Consider the following 14,897-nt stretch of genomic DNA (forward strand, 5'->3'; position numbering starts at 1 on the left):
TGTTTGGAATTACCTTTAATAATTCATGGAGGCTTCAAGGAGACTGTAAAAACCTTATCTTTAAACTCTTCCCAATAAAAAAAACTTAAAAATTGGTGAAAAAATGGCTATGAAATTGTAGACTAGTTAATGCAATTTTGAGGGAAAACAAAACAAAACAAAACAGTATTTTATCCTAAGCAAATTATAAAACTACTTCATTTGTGGGAGCCTGAAGCTAAGAGAATGTGGAGAAGGGAAGACATTAAGGAAAGTCATCATGTCACGTTATGTGCAAAGACATCCTGTTCTTCCTAAACATACGAAGAAAATTTGACTGCCCAGAAATGTGCACTTCATTGAAAGAGATTCTTTGTCAATCTGGAAGGTTTTAATAAGTGATATTCCTTTCTAAGTTAAATATTTCCACTTATTCTTAAACAGAAAATGGTAAGTTTCAGAAAATAGAAGATTAATTTTAAAAAAAAAATGACAGTCAAAGAGAATTAACAAATATTTTCATACTTCAGATAAATAATAAATTGCAGAAATTTAGGAGGAAAAGAGCTGATTAGATAGCAACTTTATAAATTTAAGTTCTAGATATTATAGGGGATCATGTACTAAACTCAACAGGAGCGTACCATTAACTGAGAAAAAAAAACCCAAAACTGATCTAGTTGGATCTGCTTTGAGCAGGTATTGAGAGTAGAGGACCAACAGTGACCCCTTCCCATCACAATTATTCTACCATTTTGTATTTTTGACACTATTCATGTTTCAGTTGCTGTGTTCCATTCTGTTTTGAATACTGCAGTTCAGGAGAAACATGAACCAAGGTCTCCAAAATAGGATGAGGAAAGACTGAAAGAATATAGGTTGTTTCACTTAAGGAAGAACAGACTGAGAGGGAAGTGATAAAAGCCTTCAACACATACAAAGCTGTTACAAAAAGGAACCAGAAAACTTCATTTCTGTAGAGGGGACAAGGATTAATGGCCTTAAACTTTGACAAAAGAAATAAAGGTTAGAAATTAGGAGACATTTTAAAATGGTAGCTATACTTAAGGGCCATAGTAGCACAGTAGCTGCCAAAAGCAGACAACTAGTACCTAGTAGTTGTTAGAAAGTAGTTGTTAGTAGTTGTTGTAGAAATAAGTAGTTGTTCAGTACAAAAGATTATGAAAAGAAAATTAATCAGGTCTAGGAAGGATGCAAGGTAGAGAAAAAAAATTATTAAAAATTTACTAAGATAATTGCCAGGATAAAAAGATGAGAAGAATTAGAATCATTATGATAAAACTAGCAGGAAAATATGCATCCTCAGAATGGTTACATTTCTTGTTTCAAATATTAAGAAAAGACCAAGATAGCTAAAATACTTGTATTTCTTGTTCATATGTCATATATTAATTGAATGATTCTTGGTCAATATTGTAAAGGACAAATTAGAAGATGAGGCATTATTTATAAATCATAGAATCATAGTATGGTTTGGGTTGTAAGGGACCTTAAAGATTGCCTAGTTCCAAACCCCCTGCCATGGGCAGGGACATCTACTACACCAGGTTGCTCAAAGCCTCATCCAACCTGGCCTTGAACACTTCCAGGGATGGAGCATCCACAACTTCTCTGGGCAATCTGTTCCAGTGCCTCACCACCCTCAGAGGGAAAAATTTCTTCCTTAGATCTAATTGAAATCTACCCTCTTTCAGTTTAAAGACATTACCTTTTCTCCTACCACTACATGCCCTCGTCAAAAGTCCCTCTCCAGATTTCTTGTAGGTCCCCTTTAGGTACTGGAAGGATCCTATAAGGTCTCCCCAGAGCCTTCTCCAGGCTGAACAGCCCCAACTCTTTCAGCCTGTCTTCATAGGAGAGGTGCTCCAGCCCTTGGATCATCTTCCTGGCCCTCCTCTGGACTCACTCCAACAGCTCCATGTCCTTCTTAAGCTGGGGACCTCAAAGCTGAACACAGTAGTTCAGGTGGGTCTCACAAGAGCAAAGCAGAATCACCTCCCTCGACCTGCTGGCCGTACTTCTTTGGATGTAGCCCAGGATACGGTTGACTTTCTGGGCTGCAAGTGCACATTGCTAGGTCATGTGGAGTTTCTCATCAATCAACACCCCCAAGACTTTCTCCTCAGGGCTGCTCTCAATTCATTCTCCACCCAACCTATATTTGTGCTTGGGATTGCCCTGACCCATGTGTAGGACCTTACACATCTCAAGCCTTTCAAGGTCCGTCTGGATGGCATCCCTTTCCTCCAGTGTGTCAAAATGCATGTTACTAAGCGCTACTACACATGTCTATGTAACAAAAAGCAAAATCAGACTTTTATAATCATAACAGACACCAATCTGATTGAAACACACAGTGGACCTGCACAATCAATACTAAAATTACCTAAAATAAATCAATAAAAAATTAAAGATTAAAAAATAAATACCTAACTGAAAGAACTTTTCATATCAGATTCAACTAAAAAATAAATAATTACAGAATTAAAATTTAACGCTAATTTAAATAAAAATATCATAACTTTATTACTTATTTTATATATAAACTGATAGAAGACCAAGCCTGCCTTGAAGTGAACATTTGCAAAACAATGGAGTATTTGATAACAAACATAGAAAAGGATCAAAGAAAGTTCTCATAATACATAGAAATCAATCCTATGTTTTTCTTATCTATCTAAGCAGTGTTTGGCTGCAAAACCTAAGGTTCTTGAATGGGTGCTACAGATAATATCGCAGTGAAATTTACACATATTTAAATTAATTGAAAGTTGACTGGCCAAGTTTAATCCTAGTCAAGCAATCGCTTCTGAAGAGCAAAATGCTAAAATCTTTCTAAGTACCCACTCAGTATATATTTGTGATATTTTTAATGTACTTTTTCTTTTCTTTTTTTAAAAAAACACTGACACATTTTCTCACATTGATCTGTAGCGGAAAAAATAAAAATGCTTGTTCTGATAACACAAATATCAGGTGAATAGTAAGCAACAAGGAGGAGATATTGTGCAGACAAGTATTTTGGTAAGATGGACTCAAGAAAAAGGTATATATTTTATCATTTTAAAAGAAAGTTTTGAGAAACAATAATGAAAAACATAGCTTTAAGTAAGACGTTTACCCTGAGAACCCATGTTGGGAGCAATTGTTCACTTAATTTCATCAACAGGTCAGCTTGCTACAAAACTTTAAGATCCAAGTAGTAATTTAATGTCTCATAAGACTAATATATTTTCAATGAAGATAGATTGATACAGAACAGGCCCTCATCCCCGTAACCCAGATAAGTACTAAAAGTGAGAATACAGATAAACTAGTCAACCCAAGAAAATACTTTTCTGAGAAAATTTACTGCAAAATATACTAACTAAAACTACTGCAAATAAAGATGTGGTCGCAAGAAAGAGTAAAGTAGAAGGTAGATTAAAAATTATATCTGTAAATAGAAAATAAATCCTTGAAAAATGTTTATTGAGCAATATAAAAAAATCACAATATGACCCCTAAGTGACAGATGACTGCTGTTTTCATACAAACATTTTGTTTACATGTACTGTTGATGAATAAAGACACTTTGCCTAATTGATAAGGTGATGTCCTCCTGGTGGCATGGTGAACTTTAATCACAGTGATCCTTCTCAGTGACAGTGAAGTTGAAATAATCAGAAGATGACAGTCATTTATCATACACTATCATCAGAGTGGGTAGAACCCTTCTGGATGCAAAAAACGAATGAAAACCTACTTATTCTTTACAAATGTGGGCATGGAAAAAATTACTGATAGAATCTTTTATATTTGATTGTCTTGAGCTATATGTTTTCACATTTGGACAAGAAATATTTGAAATATTTCTGTGAGCATTATATTATACCTCAATTACAAAGATATTACTAGAAATAACAACAATGATTTATACATTTCAAATTATTTTCATTTTTATCAATATTTATCAAACGGATTGTTCATGAATCCTTGCAACATGGGCATATGTATTTTTTAAGGAATTTAGAATTTTTGTATTGCTATCAGAAATGAAAAAAGCAAAACAAAGCAACAAAAAAAGTGGAAGCCCTGATGATGAAAAGAGGAAAACCATCTTCAAAATTTGCCACCGTTAGAACAGAGAATTTTAATCATCAGCTTCTGTTCACCAGGGATACTGGAGTTAAAAGGCTGTCATATCTAATTAACATTTATGTCAGATGTAAGGAACACACAATAGGCTTTCACAGTTGGCAGTCAAAATTCAAGTGGGAGAGGTGAAACAATCCACTAGTTACAATCAATCAAAACAATGTAAAATAGTAGACATCTCACTAGTCATTTGAGCCAGGATATTCTAACAAGAAATTAAGGCCAGATACGCAAAAAAATACCAAAGTTGCCTTCCTCCTTTATACTATCTGTAATAAAAATTTATTATGAATATCCTTATTTGACATCTTTCAAGATATTCCCTAGTATGACCTTTTGGATCATGAAACGTGTAGTCATATCTATGCTTTGATAAATCATGGCATAAATAACTGAAGCCATTGTTGTTCTTTTCTGCAGTTTCACTCTTCATTTTGTCAGGTTCCTAAAAAACCTGTATTCTCTTATTCTCTTCTTATTCTATATTCTCTTTATTCTCCCACAATTTACTCTTAACTTTGACCAGACTTTAAATTAATTCAGCTGCATCCCAAGAATATGTACTGAGTTTCCCTTCCAGTAAAGCAAAACAGATGAGTGGATGCCTTTTTCAAGTAAAACCAGTTGACTCAATAAACCACAAAATGTGAAATCATTAAACTGTTGCAACACTGTAGACTGTACTAATCTGTTTTTCAGCTGAACTGATTCATACTGTCTTCATGATACATGAAGAATATGAAAGACATTATTAAGTCTTACTATAATGGAAAGACATTGCATCTTGAATTTTCAAAAGACTGTGGGGAAAAACAAACCAAAAAAAAATTCAAACCCGAGACATCCAACAAATATAAGCAGCACTTTCCTAGACTGATGGCCCTTGGTGTTAATATGTGCAAATCCTAAAGTGGACTTATAAACTGATCCTTGCCACTATGTAAAAGTATACTTGTATTACTAACAGTAGAAAGGAATTGGATCACTAGAGAATTATTTAAAAGTTGTTTAGGATGATGCTGTAAACTTGGAACCTAGAGAAAGTACTTCTCAGTCATTACCCAGAGATATAAATACAAAGCTGTTGTGGTTTAATCTGGCCAGCCACTAAACACCATGTAGTCACTCACTCACCTTCCCTCACTCTTGGGGGATGGGGAAGAGAATTGAAGGGGAAAAGGGAAGGAGACTCATGAGTTGAGATAAGAACAATTCAATAATTAAAATAAAATAAAACTAAAAGTAATAATGATAAAAATAATAATAAAAAGGATAATAATATATTATAATATATAAAAATGATAATAATATATACCTACAAGTCATGCACGGTATAATAGCTCACCACCCACTGACCAATGCCCAGCCCATTCCCAGCTAGTGATCCCAAAGAAAAGACATCCCAAAACCACAATCTTGGAAGAGCAAGAGACTCAAAGAGAGATTCTGAGACAGAGATATTCTAAGACAGTGAATGTCCTGGCCAACCCTCATCTATGTGCAGAGCATGATTTTGTATGATACGGAATATTCCATTGGCCAATTTGGGCCTCAATACTAAACCCAAGATCGAATCCTAAATTAAGAGTTGTGGGTCCTTTGTCCTGACTATGCCCCCTCCCAGCTTGTTGTGCACCTGCACTGGCAAAACATGCGAAGTTGAAAAGTCCTTAATTTCCTTAGCAACAACTAAAAACATCAGTATGTTATCAACATTCTTCTCATATCAAATCCCATACTAAATTGAAAACACAGTGCTATTCCAGCTGCTATTCCAGCTGCTAACTCTATCCCAGTCAAAAACAGGACAATGACCATCAGTCTTCTACTTGCACCCAGTCAGGAGAAAAATAGTTTTATTGACCTTTTCTGGCAAGACAAACTTTCACTTGTACTGATCCCACAGCATTCATTCATATATTATGACTCCCTTCAAACCTCATGGTTTTTTTTTCTGATTAACATCACTTACTTTTATGTTTGAAATACAAACAAGCACTGTGGCCAAGCATACCTCTGGATACCTTGCAAGTCTGAAGGCCCCAAAGGTTACTAGAAATACACAGACATTGTGCTGGATCTCAGGACAAGGGTGATTTTCAGCTTAAATTCTTTTGTATTTTGAGCACCACAAAATATAAAGCAAAGTAATTTATCTTTCTCAGTGGAAAAAAATCCTGAAACACAGTAGTTTGTTTTACATTTCTGCTACATCTTGAAGAAATCAGTCAGTGTACAGTCTGCACTGGTGACTGAAGAGAGATTAATGGAATGGAGGCAGAGGTGGAATGAGGTTCAGGAAAGAGAGTGTGTAGACTCTGGATTTTGAAGTGGGTGTTAGAAGTCTGGGAGAGGCATCTATGTACACATTGATTATGACAGGAAATTATATAAAAAGGGATAAGAAAAGTACTAAAACTGGAAAGTAAGTAATTATATATTCCTTTAGCTTCCAAAGAAAAATCTGAGTAAACTAAAAATAGAAAAACATGAAGTTTACAGTTTTTCTTCTAGGCAAAACCTGATTCAACTATTTTGTGGCAGTACAAAAAATTCAAACAGATTTCATAGATTTCTAGGTTGGAAAAGACCTTAGAGATCATCCAGTCCAACCGTCCCTAATCTCCTATTAAACCATATCCTTAAGTAGTTCATCCACTCTTTTCTTAAACACATCCAGGGATGGGGACTCAACCACCTCCCTGGGCAACCTATTCCAGTGGCTGACAACCCTTTCAGAAAGAAATACTTTCTAACATCCAACCTGACTCTCCCCTGACTAAGCTTATATCCATTTCCTCTTGTCCTATCACCCATCAGTAATGTAAAGAGCCCTTCCCCCAACATTTATGAGAGAGAAGTAATTATTTAGGTCTATAGAGTCATCAGGAACCAAATACTATTGAATTATTAATATTTCAAAATTTAAGCATTGCTTGAACCATTCCAGAATGATACAACAGTAATTATCAGAAAATACCTGCATAAGTTATCTTTCCTCAAAATATACCATAAAAATGAAAATGAAAACGACTACAAATCTACAATTCAGTGTATGAGACATGGCCCATCTTTATAAAGATAAGAGTTAAAGTTATTCTTTTTTTATATATTAATTTAAAATTTGGAAATTAAAACATCATGCTTTAAATATCCTTTGAGTCCAAAAGAAAGGGAGATACAGTATGTAAAATGAAAAATGACATAAAGATGCTAAAACCCTGGGCTTTGCTTGATTTTATATCTTTATTTTGAAAACAAGGTGTCATTTATATGGCATCAGATTTCTACTCATTTGCAAAAGCAGAATTTATGAATAAAATAAGGTGTGGGGCTATTACATTTTGAACTAAATAAAATTGTTTTGAAAATCCATTCTAATTATTCTTTCTTCTAAAATATTGAAATGGATATTTTCAGGAAAGTATAGTAAAAAAAAAAAATTCACTTTTCAAAAGTGAAGTAACAAAAAACTGCTAATTTTGAGATTTTCAAACACCTTTCATAACTTTCACACATTTTTTGAAAAAATTAAACTTGACAACTGTGAGCTTTTCGGAGCTTTGATGTAAACAGATACAGAAAAGCACATAAAAGCTACAAGAGAAAGGAAAGGAGCATCCATTTCAGCAGAATAGGACAAAAGAACCTGTACAATAAGATATATGGCTGGTATGCAATTTAGCATAAATTAACAAACACTATACACATACATTTATAAATATGAAAATTTAATTCCAAAGTTAAAAAGCTTCTGAAGTAAAGGTAGAATATGTACAAGAACAAAAATATTTACTTATATCTAAAATCTAAAGACAAAAAAAAGTCAGAGTTCTGATAGCTTATTAATAAACTTGAAAGGTTTTTTCTTGTTTTTTTTTAAACGTAGAATGTTCAGAATGTAGAATTTTAATTGTAGAAGAAATTCTCAAGTTCCAGTGCTGATGGCATTAAAATAAAACAAATAATGTCAAAAAGATTGAGATATCCAAAGCTGTTGTTATAAAAGATACAAACAGAATATTTATAATTATTATTATTATTATTATTATTTAAAATGTGTCGTCCATCCCCCCCACCCCCAGAAAGCTGACCATCGCTCCATTGTACATGTTCAGCTGGTACTTCGGCCTGCCATGGAACCAGAACTTGGAAACCAGATACGCCTCTGCACCAAAACTACATGCCAGTAGACTTCTGAGAAGTGATGAAATCCTGGGAACCCTGACCCCTTTTCATAATAGAGCTACTGAACTGCTCACAGACTAAGGAATAATCTTTCAGATGGTTACCTATAGCATGTATTATGCAGAATTCAAGACAAAAAAGATCACATAGTGCCCTTCTTACTTGCAGTAGATGAATTTATGAATTGTAGTTTATTTACTATTATTTTATTTATCAATAAATTTTCAACTTCGGTAGACCCAGTCATCACAAAAAAAGCAGAGTATACTCACAGTTTTAAAGATTTTAATAATTACAATATAAAGGAGGAAAAAGATATAATTCAGAATTTCAGAAGACAGAATTAAAAATAAAAGAAAGACTTGTATCTTTCAAAGAAAAGTGAGTGTTAAGCAGACTGCAGAGAAAACTGATCAAGACTCCATAGCTGGCAGTGTACCATAGACTATTATAGAGAATTGTTAAAGTGAAAAAAGTAGCATAGAAAAATCACATGAACAGCTTAAATGAGAGAACTGACTATTTTAAAAGCAGTATTTCCAGACTTAAAAAAAAAAAAAAGGAGAGAAAAGAAAGGTGATGAAGAAAATATATTTCTAGGAGCTTTAGTATTTTATATTGTTCCCTTCCATTGCTACAAAACAAATGTTTAGTAGTATGCTTTCTGTCCAATAGAAGCATATTTATTAAGCACAAAAAGGTAGAGCTACAAAAGTAAACTGGTATATGTGCTTTCTGCACCAGAATAATTTTTGGTTCATTTCATTATTCTGAGTACCACTCATATATCTTCATAGCTGAAAGAGTTATTGCATTTATCAAAACTTTCACTGAAAAATAACTGAAGTATAAAAGTCAGTTACAAGTAAGCAACTCGTAACTATCAGGAATCTATTTTTGTGAGCTTTACCAATCCAAAATCAGTGCTTATCGACAGCACTGCTATTTACATTTGTGCAGCTTACCTTTTCTTGACATCATTATTTCAAACAAAATCATGCAAGTGTAGGTATCACTATACAAAATCAGTATGATACGTACAGTATAAGAACTCAAATCTCATCAATAAATAGATATTAAAATGTAAAACTTGAAACACCCTAAGTTATTGAGTGTTTCTTATGCAGTCTTGTAGGGATTGAATCTTGTCCCAGTATTGTTATCCCTGATCTGGAATCAAGTATACAATGATTGTTAATGAAGTGAGCAGATGATACAGAGGCTGGTTAAGTACTGAGTAATGAAAGGAACAGGTCACTAATAGAGATAGGACTATGTTCTGGAAAGCAATTAGAAAAAATGTGAAACATAGTTATATGTCAGTAGAAAGCTCAAGAAAAATCCTAGGCAGGATATCTGGATGCAATGTAACAGGGAGGGTGGGGGAGGGGTGTCAATTGGAATTACTAAGAATCACTATTTGATAATGCAATAGTTCTTAAACAAACAAAAATTGAACACTTGTGAAGGGCACTGGAAAGAAAAAAGACAGACTGATGTTCCAGAAAACATGCTTTTACTTTAAGAGACTGTAAGAGGCTCATTTAAATTTTATAAAAAAAGAAACCCAAAAGATTATATGTTTATAAACCGTAAACAACAGAACAAGAGAAAGTGGTGGTAAAACTGTGCTGGTGTTAGCATAACAAGAACTTAGGTCTCAAAGTCAGTCAGCCATGTTCCAATCATATATCAGATACATACTTTACATTAGAGGAATTAATGAAACAAAGAATTTCAGATTTTTTATAATTTGTAAATCTTCAAATAAAAACTGACCTTATAAACAACTAAAAAGTTACCCACTGGATAAAATGATATGGTTTATGTTACATAAAAGGATAGAAACACACTAGCATTTGCATCTATGCACTTATGAAAATTAATTCTAGCTTGAAATGTCAAAACATATGTTGGTAGGTAAAAGTTTCTTATTAAAGAATAAAAATGCTGGGAAATGAATTATCTTTTGATATCTGCAAATTCATTATATTGGTGACAGCAGAAAACACAGCAGACACACTTCTGAAAAGCTTTTCCTTTGTGTTGAAATGAAAATTATTATTTCAAAATTATGGTGTGAAAATCAGTGAACATTTGTTTTTACAAAACTAAATATATGTAATTATACGTAAAAAATACCTCATTTAACACTGAGAATTTGTCAACAATGGCAAAGAAAAAGTTACTTCTGATCTAGTTCAAACCTAGTTCAAGTTTAAGCTCAATTAAACTTCTGTACAATTAAAAATTGAAACTTAATAATCAAGTGATAATGCTGATGAAAATAAATGTTAAATACTTTGTACTTTCCTTACAGGTAATATCATGGTGTTAGATTAGCAAATGAAAGCAACAAATTTTACTGGTTAAAATCATCAGGCTAATATCCAAACCACTTTTTTAAACAAACACCTTTTGTCCTCTCTGAGCTAACCAGCTCTGTATAGGAACCAAACATTTTAGTCAATGATAGGAAAATTGAAATTACTAATCAACTGACGTGACTCTAAAACTGGGATAATTTACTTACAATTTAGGTGAGAGTAAATATCCATGACTAGCTTAACAACTGGAATTCATTCATGACACAGTAATTTCAAAGTAACTGTAACGTATTCTACAGACTATTCATTACTGTTGTAATTAGTATAGCATATTCTGTTAGCTTTCCTGTAAAACTATATTTCTGGAAATGCAAATATAATTGCTTACCAAGATGGTAGTAACGATTAAAGAGCGATTGGACAGGGAATCTGTGATGTTTGCGGGTTTTCCTTTCTGATTCTCTGTCATGTTAAGGCCACTCAATGGATCCCAAGTTCCAACCTATAAAACAGTGAATTACTGTGTAAATTGTCCATTAGTTACATTTCAGCATTTAGAAAAGAACACTATAAGGAAAACCAGATTGCTACAGGAAAATAAAGGTTTGCTAATATTTATTATTAAATCCTGTATCATTTCTCTCTGTCATTACATTTAAATCTGCCTTTTTAAAATATGATTCACGATACCTCAAAGTATACTTCTTGAAGTGTGACATCAAGTGGAAAAAATGATGCGCAGAATGTCTAAAGTTACTCTGAATACTTAATTTTCAATTTAGCTTCCATTCTTCAAGATAAACCACATCTGAAGATAACTTTATAGTTAGGTGGTAATTCATTTGCAGAGCAGAGAGCATTGTCTCTACAGAAGGATTTATCATTTTCTGTGATCAAAAAGAATAGCAGAGCAAAAAGGTGTTTGGGGGAGAATGGAGAAGACTGAAAGTAGGTTAAGTGTAACAACTGAATTGATTTACAGATAAATGTTCAGTATGTAGGTCTTTTGACATTTTATACCTTGAAATTCTTATTACAGTAAAGTCTGGATTTTTATCTAAGTAAGGAGGTCCAGGGTTGTGTTTTAAGGTTCAGGTCAAGGACAGTCTCATATACTAAGTAATGGGGCTTATGATTACATAATTTACCTGCAATTTCATCACTATACAACTAAACGGGCAAGTAGTAAATACAGCTATTTTTAGACATTAGAATGTCTGCATTACTTCATTGTCTAAAAAAGACCCAAAACCTAGAAACATTTCTTGTTTGTTTTTAGAAAGGATTTCAAATATAATTTCAAATACTGAGCAATATCTATAAGTGAAAGATATTTTAAAACTAAATCTAGACAGTAATTAAAAACTTTTGTGAAGTTTGATTGTAAATATATATGTATGTATGTAAAGATGTATATGTAAAGATATACTTTTTTTTTTTTTTCATCTTTCAAACTGATTCCTGAGAAACTGTGCATAGACTTTTAAGTGATTTGTTGCAGTATGATTGCCAAGTAGGTTCAGGATGTAAGTCGGTATGGGTTAAATAAAAAGAGTTTCATTTCTAAAGCTGAGAATATAGCAGAGCATGAATCAGTAGAAGCTGTAACACAGAAAATACAAATTCAGTCTCTTTTTCTACAATTTTCTGTTCCATAGAAATCAATATTTTATCTTTCCTCTTTGCATTACACAGGTCGAAGAAGTCGCTCCTGTAAATGACTCTCATCCTTGAATTTTGACCATTCAGTGCCTCTTAAACTGATGAAAGAATCATGAAGGGAAGAAAGGGGAATACGTGTGTCTCAGAAATGCAATTGGAAAATAACATCTAACACATAATTTCAAAGTATTGAAACCAAAGCTTACTACCAAAAAATTTTTCTTCATTTACTTTTTTGATCCTATTTCATTCGGTGACTTGGAAGGGGTTTAGGAAACACAAAATGTTCAGCCTTGCAGTTTGGCTACAATTAAGAAATTGTAAAAGGATCGAGAACTTTCAGTTGCAATATTCTGTTAATTATGGCAATCAGTGTTGCCTTTAGTTTGAAGAAAGACCAAACTAGAACAGAATAACAAGGAGTGACAAAGACTGGAACTTGAGCCTGTCCCTGCTGTCTCTTCACATAATTGAAGCTGGACTAATCCCCTCTAAGAGATTCAACTTCAGGTACAAAAGTAGCACAAAAATTTCAAAAGGAACATCATCACCTTATTTGATCAATTTCAAATCCTAAATTCATTAGATCATGTACTTTATTCAATTTCATAATTCAAATTTATCTTGGCAAAAGCTAACACATTGCTCATTAAAATACTCCCCTACTTTTTAACATCGCCACAGCCACAAGCAAATGAATAATTATCATCTGTTAGAATTTGGGGTTTATCTAACTTCATCCATCTAGACTTAAAGAACTATCAACAGCATTATTTTAAAAATAAACTTCTCTCTTGATAAATAATCACATTATTTTTCTAAATGACGTTAATTGTACTTGTATTGCAATTTTTGTGAATCAAAAATAAAACAAAAGTTGAATGTTTCAAATAAGGCATTCTTTGCATTATCTTTATTAATGAGTTCAAACTCAACAAATCATAGAATCATAGAATGGTTAGGGCTGGAAGGGACCTTCAAAGGTCATCTAGTCCAACCCCCCTGCAAGGAACAACTTCCACAGATTCTCATATACTACTGATACATGTAGCTGCCAAATCACAAACATCTTCTCAAAGCTGCTTCTAGAGAAAACTGCATAAACAGTGCCGCAAATTTATTCTTTTCAATTTGCTTAAGCACAGTGTTTTAAAGTAGCCTTTAGAACAGAGTAGAACTGCTAATGTGTTTTCACTAGAAAAGTTTAAATATCAAAAATGTAGAAAAAGCAAATCAAGGTACTCTACTACATATAAATGCAATTAAAACAACTTAACAATTTACTTCTACTACATTACATTTATTTCCAACAAACTCAAGTTTTCCTAAAAAGTGAAACAAACTGATATTCTAATACACACCCTAGAGAGAAAGTTCACACAGTAAATACAGTCACAGGAAGGTTGTCAAGCCCTTGATCCCCTATTCTGCCATTCAAGTTCCCTAAATGGCTAGACTATTCTGGAGTGATCATGTCAATTTGAGCATATTAACACTTATCCATAGCACAGGACTCAAACCAGTAGTTCCCATGAAGCTGACATTGTGCTCCACAGTGAGACAAAGACTCTGCAATATGAAGAATTAGCTTAGTCAAGAATCAGCTTGTTCAAGTTGAAAGAATTCCAACAAGAACTACTAAAAGACTCATCATCGATTATCACAGAATATTCTGTAATGTGGCAATTGGGGTGCTCCTCAAGTATACGGAATACAATCACTAGAGTGATAAAAAAAACCTTGCCTCCAAGCTTCCATGTATTTAACTATTAGGTAACTATCGGGTTACTGCAGTCCTGCAGAAAGTTTGGACAGAAGTTTCTAACCTCTTATTGTTGCTTTCATAAATCACAATTCTCTGTTTTTCAAGGTGGCTTATTTTGTTTTGATTTGGTTTTTAATAAAATCGTTTCCAGAAAAACATACCTTTGTCCTGATTTTTCTGGGGGAGAATCATAGAATCAATTTTCTCTTCAGGAAAGCCACCTTTCTAAAGCAAGATGCGTTTTCAAGGAAACTGCAGCACCCGATTCAGTGAGAACAAAGCTGATAAAACATTTTGGTTTAGTTTGTAGCCAGCCATGATATGCAGACGTCCATAGTAATCAAGGAATTTTCAACTTGTTTTTGCTAACAAACCAGATATCCAAGAACCTGGAGGTGGGGGGTGTTTGCGGCCAGGGCGATTGACACCTAAACTGGCAAATGGGTATTCCATACCATATAACATCATGCTCACTATAAACTGGAAAATTTGTTGGGGACAGTCTCCCTTTCTCAGTGGTCACTCTCCCTGAAGGATCTCACCCATTGTTCTGCTCCTGAGGCCTACTTTGTCTTTCTTCCCGGATTGCAGTTTGGGGATTTTCCTGCTCTGGGATTGCTAACTGGGTATGAGCTGAACATTCATCAAGAGGTGGTGAGCAATTGCACCATACATCACTTGTCTGTATACATTATTATTATTTTTATCTTTTTTTTCTTTTCTTTTTTTAAATTTTAATTATTAAATAGTTTTTATCTTAACCCATGAGTCTTTCTTCCTTTTCTTGATTCCCTTCCATGAGTGGGGAGGGCGCACTG

General features: G+C 33.6%; 1 protein-coding gene across 1 annotated transcript in view; it reads right to left on the reverse strand.

Annotated features, from left to right (window-relative positions):
• The window catches only part of GRIK2 (glutamate ionotropic receptor kainate type subunit 2), a 352,290-nt gene that overhangs the window by 87,235 nt on the left and 250,158 nt on the right, over window positions 1–14,897 (reverse strand). The window contains 1 exon segment of the mRNA XM_086631971.1: window positions 11,041–11,154. Coding sequence (XP_086488097.1) covers window positions 11,041–11,154 — 114 coding nt within the window.

This window comes from Tauraco erythrolophus, chromosome 2 (assembly GCF_009769465.1).
Source record: "Tauraco erythrolophus isolate bTauEry1 chromosome 2, bTauEry1.pri, whole genome shotgun sequence".
NCBI classification, from domain to species: Eukaryota; Metazoa; Chordata; class Aves; order Musophagiformes; family Musophagidae; genus Tauraco; species Tauraco erythrolophus.